Here is an 18,217-nt window from a genome sequence, read left to right on the forward strand (position 1 = left end):
ACGCACGGCACAGCGGACACACCAGGAACCGCGGTGTTGGCCGTCGAATGGCGCTGGCTGCGCAGCATTTGTGCACCGCTGCCGTCAGTGTCAGCCAGTTTGCCGTGGCATACGGAGCTCCATCGCCGTGTTTAACACTGGTAGCATGCCGCGACAGCGTGGACGTGAACCGTATGTGCAGTTGACGGACTTTGAGCGACGGCGTATAGTGGGCATGTGGGAGGCCGGGTCGACGTACCGCCGAATTGCTCAACACGTGGGGCGTGAGGTCTCCACAGTACATCGATGTTGTCGCCAGTGGTCGGCGGAAGGTGCACGTGCCCGTCGACCTGGGGCCCGACCGCAGCGACGCACGGATGCACGCCAAGACCGTAGAATCCTACGCAGTGCCGTAGGGGACCGCACCGCCACTTCCCAGCAAATTAAGGACACTGTTGCTCCTGGGGTATCGTCGAGGACCATTCGCAACCGTCTCCGTGAAGCTGGGCTGCGGTCCCGCACACCGTTAGGCCGTCTTCCGCTCACGCCCCAACATCGTGCAGCCCGCCTCCAGTGGTGTCGCGACAGGCGTGAATGGAGGGACGAATGGAGACCTGTCGTCTTCAGCGATGAGAGTCGCTTCTGCCTTGGTGCCAATGATGGTCGTATGCGTGTTTGGCGCCGTGCAGGTGAGGGCCACAATCAGTACTGCATACGACCGAGGCACACAGGGCCAACACCCGGCATCATGGTGTGGGGAGCGATCTCCTACACTGGCCGTACACCTCTGGTGATCGTCGAGGGGACACTGAATAGTGCACGGTACATCCAAACCGTCATCGAACCCATCGTTCTACCATTCCTAGACCGGCAAGGGAACTTGCTGTTCCAACAGGTCAATGCACGTCCGCATGTATCCCGTGCCACCCAACGTCCTCTAGAAGGTGTAAGTCAACTACCCTGGCCAGCAAGATCTCCGGATCTGTCCCCCATTGAGCATGTTTGGGACTGGATGAAGCGTCGTCTCACGCGGTCTGCACGTCCAGCACGAACGCTGGTCCAACTGAGGCGCCAGGTGGAAATTGCATGGCAAGCCGTTCCACAGAACTACATCCAGCATCTCTACGATCGTCTCTATGGGAGAATAGCAGCCTGCATTGCTGCGAAAGATGGATATACACTGTACTAGTGCCGACATTGTGCATGCTCTGTTGCCTGTGTCTATGTGCCTGTGGTTCTGTCAGTGTGATCATGTGATGTATCTGACCCCAGGAGTGTGTCAGTAAAGTTTCCCCTTCCTGGGACAATGAATTCACGGTGTTCTTATTTCAATTTCCAGGAGTGTATATTGTTAATTGAACGCACTGCTTTGAAATTCTGATTTGATATACTGCATGGAGCTTTGTCATGTACTGTAACTAGCTGTGCACCATGATCTGAAAGATCATTCTCAACAGGATAAGCATTTATGTCCTTAAACTTATCTTGGTCTATAAAAAATTTATCTATCAATATCCCACTGTTCTTTGTTATCCAAGTAGGAAAATCAATGACGGAGCTCAAATTGAAAGAACTGAGTAATACTACAAGGTCATTCTTCCTATTACACTCTTTCAGGGAATCAACATTGAAATCCCCACAAATAATAATTTGCTTCCCCCTGTCTGACAGATAGCACAACAAAGCATCCAAGTTTTCTAGAAATAGCTGGAAATTCGCTGAGGGGGACCGATACACTGTTACAATTATGAAAGTGCCATCATTTAGTTTTAGTTCAGTGGCAAATGCTTCCATATGTTGCTCTACACAAAAATTTTTAGTTTCTAAATGTTTTGCGCTGTGGAAGCTTTTGACATATATGGCAACTCCTCCTCTCATCATATTATCTCTACTCACATGTGCAGCTAATTTGTACCCATTGATGCTAACCTTTTGCATATCAGTGACGATGTGATGTTGGACAAAGACTGCAGCTTCACTTTGTTTCGCATGTTTAAGTCCCTCTACGTCTACGTGGATACTCAACAAACCACACTTAAGTATTTCATCGAACCACCTTCACAATAATTCTCTATTATTCCACTCTCGAACAGCGCGCAAAATAACGAACATCTTACCGCGCGAGGTCTGATTTCCATTTTTTTATGATGATAGTTTCTGCCTATGTAGGGCTGCGACAGCAAAATATTTTCTTATTCTGAGGGAAAAGATGATTATTGACATTGCGTGAGAAATCTCGCTGCAACGAGAAAGACCTTTGCTTTAACGATGTCCACCCCAAATCCTATATTATTTACCTGACACTCCCTCCCCTATTTCTCTATAATAGAAAACGTGCTGCTCTCCTCTGAACATTCTCGATTTACTCCGTTGATCCTATCAGGTAAGGATCCCAGACACGCAACAGTACTGCAAAAGAGGACGGACAAGTATAGTGTCTGCAGCCTCTTTAGTAGGTATGTTGCGTCTCGTAGTTGTTATGGTATACAACGCAGTCTTTGGTTCACCTTCCCCACATTTTCTTCGTGTTCTCTTCAATTTAAGTTGTTCTTAATTCTAATTGCTAGGTATTAATTGAATTTACGGCCTTTAGATTTGATTGATTTATTGTATAACCGAAGTTCTGCCAGACAGCTGTTGAACAGGCAATGCGTAGAATTCTAGAGTGCAAGAGTAAACAGAAGGAAGAAGAACGTAATGAGGAGCAGCAGAAAGTATTTTGTCAGTTGCACCTAAATCTATGCTAAATTTTATGCAGTTGTCGCACATGCCGCTTGTTTATGTCCACGTATATATAATAATACAAAGATATAATAAATCAAAGAATGTAATATCACGACACTTCCATAAGTTTCGCATCTACCGTAAAGTGTGTTGGTGAGTTAACTGGAAAAGTTCATTATGAACAGTCTTAAGATTTATGCTTTTGATGTTGAAATATTAGTGAAAATGTTGTAAGCTTCGTGGTGTCCAGCTCGTAAGTACTTGTTGAAAGACGTTTTGCTGTACACCATGAATTGTATGTAATACGTAATTTTACAATAGTTAAATTTTAAGTTAGCTCATGGTGAACAGCAAGATGTCTTTTAACAAACTGAAATATTTAATGTTGCAATGTCATTTATTCCCTGTAACTTAATGTCTTTTCCACATGACTAAACCAGCAATAACCAATACAAAAGCATTAACATGACTGATTTTTTGCAGACTGCCTACTGCCGAAGGCTGAAAGCATTCCATATTTTAAATGCGGACAAAATTATTGATTTTGTCATGAAAATTGTGAAGTCAGCTATATCAGAAAAGTTGCAGAATAGGGTAAGATGTTCCGACAAATTATAATTTCTTCCAAAGAAAATGGTGTGGCTTTGCGTTAACTTTTTTTTACATACTGTTAGTATACTGATTCCTACAAATTTGGGATAGTTGTGCAGGCAGCAATAGCTCAAAAGCAGTTGAGACAAAAGTTGACTGTATTGTTACACAGGAGCATGTGACAAAAACACCTTGTAAAAGCAACAGAGGGCTGATAACTTAGATTTATGTAACTTTTGTTAATAAAAATTATAAAATTGTCCCTCATCAAGTAATCAGATTTAAATGATGCTAGGTTCAATGTAGGTGCTACCACAAATTGTTAAAGTTCAGTGTAATGATACTTTCCATTTACACAAAAGAGAATGATGGCTGATGATTCATATCCATTGTGTAGTTATGTGAACTGAAGTTGGTTCGAGAACCCATGAAAGTGGTCAGCAAACATACAATGTAATTAAAATAACAAAAAAGCAAATGTCCACTGCTTAAATTGTTCAGATTTAATTAACACTAGCACAACCACATGCCATATTGATAAACAAGCGATGTTACGAGGATAAGTGTTGACCAAGAGTGAAATCAACAGAGCCCTACTAACACTGAGTTAAAGTTTGACTCAGAGCAAGTAATTCCAAGTCCAATATTGTTTAACTACCGATAAGTACAAGTCCCTCTGAACTATTCGCAGAATAAAATCTAAGTCTTGGCCAGTGGTGATTTATCTAAACCCAGCTGAACTATTGCAGAATGTCTCTAAGTGTTGAGATTGTCACCTGTTCAACCACCCAGATCGACAAACGTTTTGCATCTACATCTTAATGTGGAACAGGCAAGATAACCATTGCTTAACTGCTACACTCCCTTTCCTGGGATTGACAGCATCTACGTCACTTAATGACTTAGACCAGCTTTCAGCCCTGTTTCACAATTTTTGTACAATAATGCAATTTTAAATCTGTATGCACCATTAGATGCACGATAGAAATCTGAACAAAATGACAAATCATTATTTATTCCACCTTAAGTATTTCACCCACAAATTTTTGCTAAACAAATGTATTTTTATTCCAGTGTTAAAATTCAGTTTTTGCTTTCTATGTCTTGAATAAGTATGGTGTATACATACATGGCATCTCTTTCACAGACAAACTGACCTGTTCTTCCCATTATTGCAAGCAGGGCATAACTATGCAGAATAATGAACATTAAATAGAAAATAAAATTAATGTTAGACCTCTTACACCGAAGCGCTAAAAAAAATTACATAGGAATGCGTAATCAAATACAGAGATATGTACACAGGCAGAACATGGCCTACATGAGACAACAAGTGTTCAAACGGTTCAAATGGCTCTAAGCAGTATGGGTCTTAACATCTGAGGTCATCAGTACCCTAGACGCAGAACTACTTAAACCTAAATAACCTAAAGAATATCACACACATCCATGCCCGAGGCAGGATTCGAACCTGCTACCGTAACAGCAGCGCGGTTGCAGATGCGTCAAAAGTGCTTTCCAAAATTTCTACATGCAAACCAGCAGCTATCCAATCCATTGCTGGCATGAGTCTACAGCAGCTAACTGCATGTCTGATACAAGAAAAGCTTTTGACGCTGTGGCAAAAACGAAAAAGACTGTCACAGTAAGAAACATGTTTCGATGTAAGAAAGGGCCCTAAGTTCGTAATTCGATCAGGTTAAATAATAACCATGGTTGCGTGGCGTGAAGACGCAATTTATCTGACGGTCTTCAGCGAAAGGCTAGATACGTGGCCGTGCTGAAAAGAAATGCCTCTTAATTTTTTATTCTGCCCTCAATATTAGCTGAGGTATTACGTGTCATGCATATTACTCAATCGACTTACGCGCTACACTCTCGCAAACTGCAGCCCTAGGCCGCTAGAGTGGACGGAATTGTAGCGCTTAACGTGGCGGTGTGTAACTACACTCCTGGAAATGGAAAAAAGAACACATTGACACCGGTGTGACAGACCCACCATACTTGCTCCGGACACTGCGAGAGGGCTGTACAAGCAATGATCACACGCACGGCACAGCGGACACACCAGGAACCGCGGTGTTGGCCGTCGAATGGCGCTAGCTGCGCAGCATTTGTGCACCGCCGCCGTCAGTGTCAGCCAATTTGCCGTCTCATACGGAGCTCCATCGCAGTCTTTAAACACTGGTAGCATGCCGCGACAGTGTGAACGTGAACCGTATGTGCAGTTGACGGACTTTGAGCGAGGGCGTATAGTGGGCATGCGGGAGGCCGGGTGGACGTACCGCCGAATTGCTCAACACGTGAGGCGTGAGGTCTCCACAGTACATCGATGTTGTCGCCAGTGGTCGGCGGAAGGTGCACGGGCCCGTCGACCTGGGACCGGACCGCAGCGACGCACGGATGCACGCCAAGACCGTAGGATCCTACGCAGTGCCGTAGGGGACCGCACCGCCACTTCCCAGCAAATTAAGGACACTGTTGCTCCTGGGGTATCGGCGAGGACCATTCGCAACCGTCTCCATGAAGCTGGGCTACGGTCCCGCACACCGTTAGGCCGTCTTCCGCTCACGCCCCAACATCGTGCAGCCCGCCTCCAGTGGTGTCGCGACAGACGTTAATGGAGGGACGAATGGAGACGTGTCGTCTTCAGCGATGAGAGTCGCTTCTGCCTTGGTGCCAATGATGGTCATATGCGTGTTTGGCGCCGTGCAGGTGAGCGCCACAATCAGGACTGCATACGACCGAGGCACACAGGGCCAACACCCGGCATCATGGTGTGGGGAGCGATCTCCTACACTGGCCGTACACCTCTAGTGATCGTCGAGGGGACACTGAATAGTGCACGGTACATCCAAACCGTCATCGAACCCATCGTTCTACCATTCCTAGACCGGCAAGGGAACTTGCTGTTCCAACAGGACTATGCACGTCCGCATGTATCCCGTGCCACCCAACGTGCTCTAGAAGGTGTAAGTCCACTACCGTGGCCAGCAAGATCTCCGGATCTGTCCCCCATTGAGCATGTTTGGGACTGGATGAAGCGTCGTCTCACGCGGTCTGCACGTCCAGCACGAACGCTGGTCCAACTGAGGCGCCAGGTGGAAATGGCATGGCAAGCCGTTCCACAGGACTACATCCAGCATCTCTACGATCGTCTCCATGGGAGAATAGCAGCCTGCATTGCTGCGAAAGGTGGATATACACTGTACTAGTGCTGACATTGTGCGTGCTCTGTTGCCTGTGTCTATGTGCCTGTGGTTCTGTCAGTGTGATCATGTGATGTATCTGACCCCAGGAATGTGTCAGTAAAGTTTCCCCTTCCTGGGACAATGAATTCACGGTGTTCTTATTTCAATTTCCAGGAGTGTATGTCGGTGAGTGCGAAACAGATTTCTGTAATCAGGTTTCGAATTGTACGAGTTTGTCCACGCATGTATGACAACGCCAGACCATACACGAGCACTGCGACATCTGCAATAATCCGACGCCTTGGGTTCAATGTCATCGATCATCCCCCATGTGCTCCCTACCTGCCCCCATCCGAATTTCATCTCCTTCAGAATTTACAGAACACCTTCGAGGACTTTACTTTGATAGCGATGAAGCGGAGCAAGCAGATATGCGGTTGTGGCTAAGGTCAACAAAGTGAAACATTCTACAGTCATGATATGAATAAACTCGACTCTCGTTGGGAGAAATGTGTTCGTCGCCAGGGCGAGTATGCTGAGGAATAACTGACATGAAGAATAAAGACGTAGAACTTTAACTACCTTTTGTTTTATTTAAAAAGCCTTAAGAGTTTTCACATAAAAAATTCGGAGGTCCTACTTTTCAGCGCGTCCTTGTAGAAGACTAAATACTCGTTTCTTTTTTCTGTTTTAACAATTTTAAGTCAGTATCTCCAAAACTTCCACCTAAGAACGGTAATGAGCTGAGGTACGCTTAAAGGATCGGCAATTCTTTCTATGTGCTGAAAACATTACAGTTGCAGTTCGAAGCGTATTACCGTAGTGTACTTTTTGGAGTTAGAGGAAGTGTAGAAACAACGAGTTCTGTGCTCGAATGACTTAAAGCAGATGGTTTATATGAGTCAGAGGACGGGAGCGCAAGCATTCCTGATGACGAGGCAATACCTGCGTGCGGACCGTCGTTACAAGGACTGGATAAACCTATGGCTGGACTGCAAGTATAGTCAAAAAGTCGTGCGGCCTTAACTCGAGCAGCTGCGGTTAGGAGGGCAACAATATTCTGCCGAAGCAAAAACTGGTACACAGATCCAACAATTGAAGACAGCTTCCAAAAGGGAATCAAAATGTTGCCATTTGCGTTATGCCGCATTATAACGTGGCTGCTGAAGTAATAGAGAACTTGCCAATGGAGAAGAGTTGTGAAGAGAGTTGTGAAGAGAGAACATTGACAAACGTGGAAAATTGCACTTAATTTCATAGCAGCAAGTTAAAAAATCCCTCAGAATTTAGCTAGTCATCGTAAATTTCACACAAACATAGCTCATCTTTTTTCTCTTGCGACATAGATCATGTCATCACATCCAATCACATTTGTCGTACCTCGTGTCATTAAAATTTTAGGGAAATCTTCGAATGTATTTTCACTGTCTGAAGACAAATAAGTATATTACCAGCTGAATAGAGAGAGGATATTGAGCTATGTCATTGTTTTGACTTTCATATGAGCAGTTCATATAACTAGCAATAATATGGGATATATTAGTTTCATCACAGTTTTGTTTCAGCTCTTGGGACAAAAGAATGGCGTGTTAGTACGTACTGGATAGACTGGGTACTTGTTGTAACCTCATAGGTTTGTGGAAATGAGGAATGTAAGTGAAATTTATAGTGCAGAAATTAAATTAGCACTTGTTCCCCACAATGCATATAAACGCTGATATAAAACAGGAAAAGCTTTCAAACAAATTTTATCGTTCATCTAGTGGCCAACCATAGCGCCATCTGATTTCCTCCAAGCTAGACAAGTTTCGCTCTTTGTAGTTTTTCGTTTACGCTGATTTCGTAAGATATTTTGCCCGGTCACGATCAAGAGACCACCCTGTATAGTTATACACAATTATATGTTGAAATAACAATGATCACTGGGGTTATTCCTTCAAACATAGCTTCAGTTACATAATGTTTACTATTACTGCCATGAGAAAAACATATTTATTAAAACTGTAAATACTACAAAATTCTAAATTTAAGACTATGCATTAAAGCAATTGCAATCAATGTAACAAAGGAAAATCCAAAAAGTAACAGTGATATAAATGACTAAAATGCATAACTCGATGTTTAATATTAAGTTACATCTCTAAATTTAAACTTTTCATTATCAAACTGAGACACTGCGTGCGGACGTTTTGCTTTCGTGAAGGTAAAATTTTCTGATGTTCAGTCACATCCTCCGAAACGAAGTGTTAAAATCGCATTAAACATATGTCTCAGCTGTATCTCATTTACAAATTTACGAAATCTCTGAATTTAAACTTTTTAGTGAAAAATGCCCTATGAATTCGCTGTAGAGTTCGATTTCTATCAATTTAACTTGCACCTCTATTCTGAAATGCCACCTCAACCTGAATTCATACCAGGGAACACCAAACTACGACACGCAGGCTGGATCTGCCCCGCGACAGCCCATGCGCCCCACCGTCGGTTGTTACACGTGCTTGACAAAACAGGCGGAACACGAGACGTTTCTGACCTTTTGCTGGTCTTTCTAGGGCTACGAGTAGTGTTAAGATTGACAGTGGAGCTTTCGCAGCACAGATCCTGTGTGGTGAACTGCTCACATTCTCTTCCTAATTTTACGATCAGAATCCTTCGTTACCATTTCAGCAAGTCAAGAGTTCCAGCTGTAACTTTCACCTGTCGCCGGCATCCCGACATACGGAACTGGATAGCTTCGTACACAAGGATCTACCGACGCGTTGCGTATAGACGGTATCAAACTACTGTTAGAAACGCCTTACAGGGGCCCTTGTCCCATATGCAATTCGTTCGGCGACGCGAACTCGGTCACCTTGATTTTCAGTCTTTTATCGAAGAAATCGATCCTGAATTACGTGACTTGGCTCATCACTGTGCAGTGAGGTGGCTCAGGTGCGGTAAGGTCCTGCCTCGTTCTGACAAGCTCCGCAACGAAACAATTGTTTTTCTCACCGAAAAAGACAGCTGATCCACGACTGTTAGACCCTGCCTGGCTGTCAAAGTTGTCATTTTTGGTCGACATCACATTCCACCTGAATTAATTGAAGTCGAGACTTTAGGGACAGTATAATCTAGTCTCTGATCCGTACAGGATGTTCAAAGGATTTCGGAGAAAGCTGTCGTTGTTTGGAACACAACTGGAAGGAGAAAACTTTTCTCATTTTTACTTCAGTCCCCAAAATTATCAGTTTATATCATTATGCCTTTTCGTGACTTGAAGAAGCATCTTTTGAGAGATTTTCCGATCACTACAGACCTGAGACTGACGTTCTCTTATTCTAGAATCCGTATGGTTGTAACTTTAATAATGTGCCTGTTGAGCTACAGCTGAAACTCACTGATCTGCAAGCAAATGACTTGTTGAAAGAGAAGCACATAGAATGAAAGCTTCTTGAATTTTATCACTGATTACCTGATGTTGAGTTTCTGAAACTGAAGAAATATTCCGCTGTCATAGCATCAGTGTTTGGATCAACTTGTGCCTATGAACAAAGATTTTCAAGGATGAAGTACGTGAAGTCAGTCTAATAAACGTGACTGACTGATTAACGTTTGAAAGCAATTATCTGGTTTATATTCAGCACCTCCAAACCAAACATTGATGATACTTTGAAAACCCAACGTCAATTTCACAAATCTCACTAACGGTTTTTGCTGCTTCGTTTGTGTGATTAGGATGTGTTACAGTCTTCTTGCAACGTATCCGCCTTTGCTTTTTCAGTACATAAATAGGTTGGCTGTCGATTTTTATGCTTTGCATGCGACGTCCGCGGTGGCCGTGCGGTTCTGGCAATACATCTATCATGCTTCAGTATTTCATCTGAATTATAAAAAGAAAAATACGCTACGCCAGGGTATTAAAACGTGTGAACCGTTAATAATGTACCGAGCAGTAACCATGTTTTCTAGTCAGTTACAGCGATCCTACTTTATTTTACCAAGTTTTGCATAATTAATCAGACCAATTTCAGCTTGTGATACAGAAAATTATAGCAAATACAAAATAAACCGCTTGTGTCACTGCTCATGAAGAGTTTAGTTGCATTGTACGAAGTCTTTACGTGAGGTACAACGATGCACAAAAGGTTTTGGTCGCATGTAAAATCAGTAAGTGGGTCAATTCATCTATTCATTCACTCAGTGACCATTCTGGCACCGAAACGGAAGATGACAGAGAGAAGGCCGAAATAATGAATTCGGTCTTTCAAAATTGTTTCACCGCGGTTGGTCGTAACACGATCCCTTATTTCAACCGTCGTACGAACATCGAAATGGCAGATATTTATTCAACCCATCGTCGAATAGCAAAACAACTGCAACCGCTTAGTAGTGGAAAGGCGTCAGATGAGATACCTGTAAGATTCAACGATAATTATACGAAAGAACTTGTTTCCCTTCTAGAAGTAATTTACCGTAGATCGCTTGAACAACGAAGGGTACCTAACGACAGGAAGAAGGCGCAGGTCATTCCCGCTTTTAAGAAGGGCCGTAGGACAGATGCACACAATTGTAAACCTATATCGTTGACGTCAATTTGCTGTAGAATTATGAAACATTTTTTATACTCAAGAATTATGACTTCCTTGGAGAAGGAAAATATCCTCTATAAAAATCAACATGCATTCCACAAACAGAGATCCTAAAATACTCAACTCGCTCTGTTCCTCCATTAGGTCCACGGTGCCGTACACAATGGCGCTCAGGTTGATGTCGTATTCCTTGACTTCACGAAGGCATTTGACACTGTCCCGTAACGCCGTTTACTGCAAAAATAGGACTTGTCAAATATCGGAGCATATTTGCGACTGGATTCAAGACTTCCTTTCAGACATAACTCAACACGTTGCTCTTAACGGAACAAAATCGACAGATGTAACTGAAATTTCCGGTGTACCCCAAGGAAGTGTGACAGCACCGTTACTGTTTACAATGTATATAAATGATCTAATAGAAAGCGTCGGATGCTATCTAAGGCTGTTCGCAGATGATGCTGTTGTCTATAACAAAGCAGCAACGCCAGAAGATAGTAAAAACTTGCAGAATGACGTCCAGAAAATTGACGAATGGTGCAGGCTCTGGTAGTTGATCCTGAATGTAGATAAATGTTACACATTGCGCATACGTAGGGAAAGAAATCCTCTAATGTATAGCTACACTATAAATGTCAAACCGATGAAAACAGCACCTACCGTAAAATATCTACGAGTAACAATCTCGAGCGACCTTAAGTTAAATGATAACATGAAATAAATAGTGGAAAAAGCAGATGCCAGACTCAGATTCACAGGAAGAATCTTAACAAGATGGAACTCATCCGTGAAGGATGTGGCTTACAAGGCGCTTGTTCGACCCAGTCTTGAGTGTTGTTCATCTATCTGGGATCCCTGCCAGATAGGACTGATTTTATTTATTTAGCGTATGGCATCTACAGAGTAAAATTGTACACATACCTTTAACTAATGTAATAAACGGATTACAAATATATTATTAAATGATTGATTGCAAACAACAATATGCGAAAGATCAGGGAGACAGCCACTGCAGCTATTACAAGTCCATATCAGAGCAGGTAACCCACTGAACAGCACGTGGAGTAGCATTCATGATATCCCTTAGGCCTGATAAAAGAGATAGAGGAGATCCAACGAAGAGCGGCACGTTTCGTCACGGGATCGTTAGGGGGATGCTCAACAAACTCCATTGGCAGACGTTCCAAGGGAGGCGTTGTGCATCACGGAGAGATTTACTCTTGAAATTTCGAGACAGCACTTTACAGGAAGAATCGAACAACGTATAACTGTCCCCTACACACGTCTCGCTTAATGACCATTTGCGAGCGGAACTGGGTTGGAGGGATCAGTTAGTGATACAAAAAGTACCCTCAAGCCACACACCATTAAGTGGCTTGCGGAGTACGATGTAGATGTTGATTTTGAAAATTTGGTTATATTCCTACATATAATTATTCATATACAGTGGTTATTGAGCGTATTGGACCTTCTAGAATTAAAATAGCTAACCAAAATGTACTATTCTGTTCAATAGCATGTGTTCGTTAGCTTATAAAACGTGTTTTGCAGTGAGGTACGTGTTCTGTATCGCTTTACACCGTCTATGCACCATTCTTTTTAAGATATTACACATTGTAAAATAAAACAGGTAACAAGGTCGCCTAATCACTACAGATATTTACATCTTCAGATGTGATAATAATCTGCAATTAGTTTCGTCATGATGTATAAAACTAGCTATATACAATCTGAATGCCATGAAAATGGAATGAAATGTGTCAATAAAATATGCATCATGTCGTCACGCCGGCCTTTGTGGTCGAGCGGTTCTAGGCGCTTCAGTCCGGAACCGCTAGACTGCTACGGTCGCAGGTTAGAATCCTGCTTCGGACATGGATGTGTGTGATGTCGTTAGGTTAGTTAGGTTAAAGTAGCTCTAAGCTCTAGGAATGTGATGACCTCAGAAGTTAAGTCCCATAGTGCTCAGAGCCATTTGAGCCATGTCGTTACATGATACAGGAGGCGAGTTTATTCAATAACCCTGGCGATGGATATGTGGTAGATGTTTGAATGTTGTCTAACTGTTTTAATATTTGGATTTATTTACTGGGAGAAAAGACGCCGCTTCTTTATAATCCTTGTCCGAGTGCTGTGGTATTGAACTACTGTGCCATTTACTAATATTATCCAAAGAAACTTAGCTCTGGAATTCCAGCAGTAAGTGCCTCTAAAAGAAGTATTGTCCTGTACCAGGTACACGTCCATTTACCAGGATCAACAACGCTGTTTGACCACGTGCCGAAGGAGTATCTGCCGGATGAACTAGGAGGCACGGCCGGTCCTTTCGACAAATTTGCCTGTAAGTATACACAGGCAGCTGAGATCCATTTACATGGAGAAAGAACATGAAAAAATCATACATTTATATCAGATTTATTTTTATTGCTTTGAAGCATTTCACGTTAGACATCCATAGTATTTCAGTTTTTTCGCCACAACTAGTTTTAAATGAAGCCAACATTTCCCATCTGACTTAGTAAGATTTGTTAAGTCTCCTTTGTGGTCGTGATCCATATTTTCAATTAGTTTCGCTTGAGAGTGTTTCCCTCTAACTTCAGTTATCATGTCAGAAATCACAAGCTACAAATTGCGTTTCTAACTGAACCACCTAAAGTTTAGGAGTGATGGTGCAATAATAATTGTACTTACATATTACAGAGTTAATACGGACGTCAAAAATTATGAGTGACATGCAAGTCCAGCTGTTGCAGTGTGCATTATTAAACAGTTCATAACAGTGGAAATCTGTAGAAAAACAGTTGACCTCACCAACATGAAATGAGAACTTAACAGTGTGAACGTAAACTAGGGACATGAGACAGTAGTGAACATGATATGGGATGCGGAACATGCTGGAGATCTTCTGGACGAGTTACGCTTTTAACAATTTATTAAATAAAAGGAAATAAGTCTAATATTTTAGTCCTAGCTACTAGAGCCGCCTTACGCTTTTTAAATAGCATAAATTAACAAAGACAGAAATAAATCTCACAATACGAGAACGTAACTAATCGTGATCAAAGCTCGAGTCATTTGCTAACCACGCAAGACTGGTTTAATACAAAATCTATATACACACTCTAAAGTTACATATTCAATGTTCTTCAAGACATTTTTCAACTTCAATCGTTCTGATATAAAGAAAAGTTAACTTTTTTTTTAAACAACATGAATCCATTTGGTTTGGGCCTTTGTCCCACATCAACGAGGGGTCAGACTTGTTACTATGGGTTTGGTGATTTAGTGTAAAAGGGTGGCTGTATTCCATCCCCCAGGATGGAATTAGTGTAGCCCATCTGTCTGCGTCCAGTGTAAGCCATGAAATAGTGCGAAAGTCTTGCAAATGTCTGTGAGTCATGTAACTGAGGCGGGACATGGGAATTAGCGCGGCATTCACCTAGAGAGATGTGTAAAACCGCCTAAAAGCCACATCCAGGTTGCCGGCACATCGGCCCTCGACTGTAATCCACCGGGCAGATTCGATCCGGGGCTTATGCGGGGCGCAGCCACGAATCTTCCAGAAACCAGGTAGGTAAGCAGGTAACAGGACCGAATACTCCCAAACACACACACTGTATGTCGTATTATAGACAATAATATAATTATCTCTGCCATGTTCCTTATCTCCTTCCCCTACCCCTCCCATATTTTAAACAAATACACTCCTGGAAATTGAAATAAGAACACCGTGAATTCATTGTCCCAGGAAGGGGAAACTTTATTGACACATTCCTGGGGTCAGATACATCACATGATCACACTGACAGAACCACAGGCACATAGACACAGGCAACAGAGCATGCACAATGTCAGCACTAGTACAGTGTATATCCACCTTTCACAGCAATGCAGGCTGCTATTCTCCCATGGAGACGATCGTAGAGATGCTGGATGTAGTCCTGTGGAACGGCTTGCCATGCCATTTCCACCTGGCGCCTCAGTTGGACCTGCGTTCGTGCTGGCCGTACAGACCGCGTGAGACGACGCTTCATCCAGTCCCAAACATGCTTAATGGGGGACAGATCCGGAGATCTTGCTGGCCAGGGTAGTTGACTTACACCTTCTAGAGGACGTTGGGTGGCACGGGATACATGCGGACGTGCATTGTCCTGTTGGAACAGCAAGTTCCCTTGCCGGTCTAGGAATGGTAGAACGATGGGTTCGATGACGGTTTGGATGAACCGTGCACTATTCAGTGTCCCCTATACGATCACCAGAGGTGTACGGCCAGTGTAGGAGATCGCTCCCCACACCATGATGCCGGGTGTTGGCCCTGTGTGCCTCGGTCGTATGCAGTCCAGATAGTGGCGCTCACCTGCACGGCGCCAAACACGCATACGACAATCATTGGCATCAAGGCAGAAGCGACTCTCATCGCTGAAGACGACACGTCTCCATTCGTCCCTCCATTCACGCCTGTCGCGACACCACTGGAGGCGGGCTGCACGATGTTGGGGCGTGAGCGGAAGACGGCCTAACGGTGTGCGGGACCGTAGCCCAGCTTCATGGAGACGGTTGCGAATGGTCCTCGCCGATACCCCAGGAGCAACAGTGTCCCTAATTTGCTGGGAAGTGGCGGTGCGGTCCCCTACGGCACTGCGTAGGATCCTACGGTCTTGGCGTGCATCTGTGCGTCGCTGCGGTCCGGTCCCAGGTCGACGGGCACGTGCACCTTCCGCCGACCACTGGCGACAAGATCGATGTACTGTGGAGACCTCACTCCCCACGTGTTGAGCAATTCGGCGGTACGTCCACCCGGCCTCCCACATGCCCACTATACGCCGTCGCTCAAAGTCCGTCAACTGCACATACGGTTCACGTCCACGCTGTCGCGGCATGCTACCAGTGTTAAAGACTGCGATGGAGCTCCGTATGCCACGGCAAACTGGCTGACACTGACGGCGGCGGTGCACAAATGCTGCGCAGCTAGCGCCATTCGACGGCCAACACCGCGGTTCCTGGTGTGTCCGCTGTGCCGTGCGCGTGATCATTGCTTGTACAGCCCTCTCGCAGTGTCCGGAGCAAGTATGGTGGGTCTGACACACCGGTGTCAATGTGTTCTTTTTTCCATTTCCAGGAGTGTAGTATTGATTCACTTATGCACGTTTTGTGCGTGACCTTGAGCGGGACTTAGTCGCTGGCGATGAGCCGGCTGGACTTTACCTCAATAAGATATAATATAAAAGTTTTAAACATACAATACACGCGAAAATTTTTACGTCTTCTGATGGAACTACCTGCTTCAAACGGGAGGATTCGGTCCCATCGTTTTTCAGATCCTTGCGGGCTTGGGAGGATTCGGTACCATTTTTCTGACCGTGGGAGGATTCGTGGCTGCTTCCCTTAATTTTTTGGCACATCACTATACGTTTTTGTTTATTCCACATGCCTTTGAAATGTTTAACCATATAGTAGCGTGATTAGGAGGCGAGCTATTGTCGTACATTGTAATTGTCAATCTCACCTCTATAATAAGTTATCCGTATCCTGTCACGCTCTTCTGCTCTTCTGTACAACTACCTAATACGACCAGAATCGTGCCTCAGTGGCTTGAGGAGCTTGGTAGTGAACACAATTCCATATCGTTCACCAGAAATGAACCCACTGCAACTCGATGCCGGACGCCTTCTCGTGGCCCGTAATTTATGGGAATTGCGTGACCTGTGTTTAGTTATCTGGATCAACATACCACCAGAAACGTATCAAGGACTTGTCTTATCCATGCCAAGCACATTTAGTGATTTTACCTTTTGATGCAACACAGTCTCACCAATATTTCACAGTGTTGTAATTAGCTTTGAGCAATCTATGCTTGTAGTGTATATTGTCGACAAAACATTGGGAATATTACGTCACCGCTTGCGACGTGGATCTCTTGTCTGAAGATGGCCAACAGCTGGTCGATACAGGTTACGACATTGTGACATGAGCATATGCATTGTAAAACAGGATGGGAATTTATTCTCCCTATTCCCATCAATAGAAACATCTACATTTGGTGGTGGGACATCCCATAATTTTAGATAAGTGACCGTAATTTCAGCTTTTTTTTTGAAATATCCTAATATCTTACCAGGTCACTTAGCTGGTTTTGCGTTCCTCTGAGAGTCTTGGTCTACAAATTGGAGGTGCTGGCCGTGCTGTTCAGTCTAGAGACATTTTAATATTACACTTAGCACGGAAAATTTAAGCTAGAGATGGACAACCATGTATTAAGCTCCGATCTGAACCCTCCCAAAAAAACTGAACGGATAGTTCATTCGGCAACCGTACGAGGGGCGAATATTCAGGTAGCAGACGGTTTAAGTGGAATGTTTGAATAGAAGACTGAGGAAGGTCACCGTAACACCTCAATGTGGGGAAGTCAGCCCCAAAGCATGAACCTTATCTTACGCTGCTTCCCAGCCTTTTCTTGGGGGACTAAAGGATGCCAGGAACAGGGCTTGGCCATCTCCAAAAGGAGTAAATACGTAGCGGCGCGGTTTCCCCGACATAATAAGGAACGCAAGAACTATGTCTGAGTTACGCGTTTTTGCTTACATTTCGTATAGTATAGCTTTGGGTCTCATCTTCTGATAACGGGACGGTGACTGACGTTTTATATCGTTCCTATTTGATCAAGTTCTATATCGTTGGAGTCACTGTAGAAGAGTCTTCCGAGTGCAACTGTAGTAATAAATATATTCCTTCCGTAAACAAAGGAAATAGACGCATTTATCCATTGTTCGCTATCAGTGAAGCCTTACCTTGGTACATATTTACTTGCTCCAGATAAATTTGGGGTGGCCTATCTTAATTGCTTCATCGGTATACCCCTGCTGAAAATTGCGAATACCATATTATGTACAATTGGTGAGGTTACCAATGCTGCGTCTTGATCGATACGAGAACAAATATAGCCTTAGGTGCGACAACGGATGGTTAAGTGTGTCTCGTTTCAAGTATGAGTTTTACAGAGTTTTACGCCAAATAATAATATCTTGTGTGGAAAAATATTATCGAACCACCGGTATTTGCAGCAAGAGAAAAGAGAGAATTGGAGCGCTTTGATGCACGGGCCATTTACAGGGTGGTGTCCACTTCATCGCGAAGCACCCTCTCACAACAATGTTCGCTGTGGGG

The 18,217-nt window shown here is 43.8% G+C and overlaps 1 protein-coding gene across 1 annotated transcript in view; it reads left to right on the forward strand.

The window, feature by feature from the left end:
- LOC126272157 (retinol-binding protein pinta-like) overlaps nt 1-18,217 on the forward strand; it is a 94,545-nt gene that overhangs the window by 68,414 nt on the left and 7,914 nt on the right. The window contains exons 5-6 of the mRNA XM_049974790.1: nt 3,187-3,297; nt 13,289-13,394. Of these exons, the coding sequence (XP_049830747.1) occupies nt 3,187-3,297; nt 13,289-13,394 (217 nt within the window). The remainder of the gene's footprint in view (nt 1-3,186; nt 3,298-13,288; nt 13,395-18,217) is intronic.

This window comes from Schistocerca gregaria, chromosome 5 (assembly GCF_023897955.1).
Source record: "Schistocerca gregaria isolate iqSchGreg1 chromosome 5, iqSchGreg1.2, whole genome shotgun sequence".
NCBI lineage: Eukaryota > Metazoa > Arthropoda > Insecta > Orthoptera > Acrididae > Schistocerca > Schistocerca gregaria.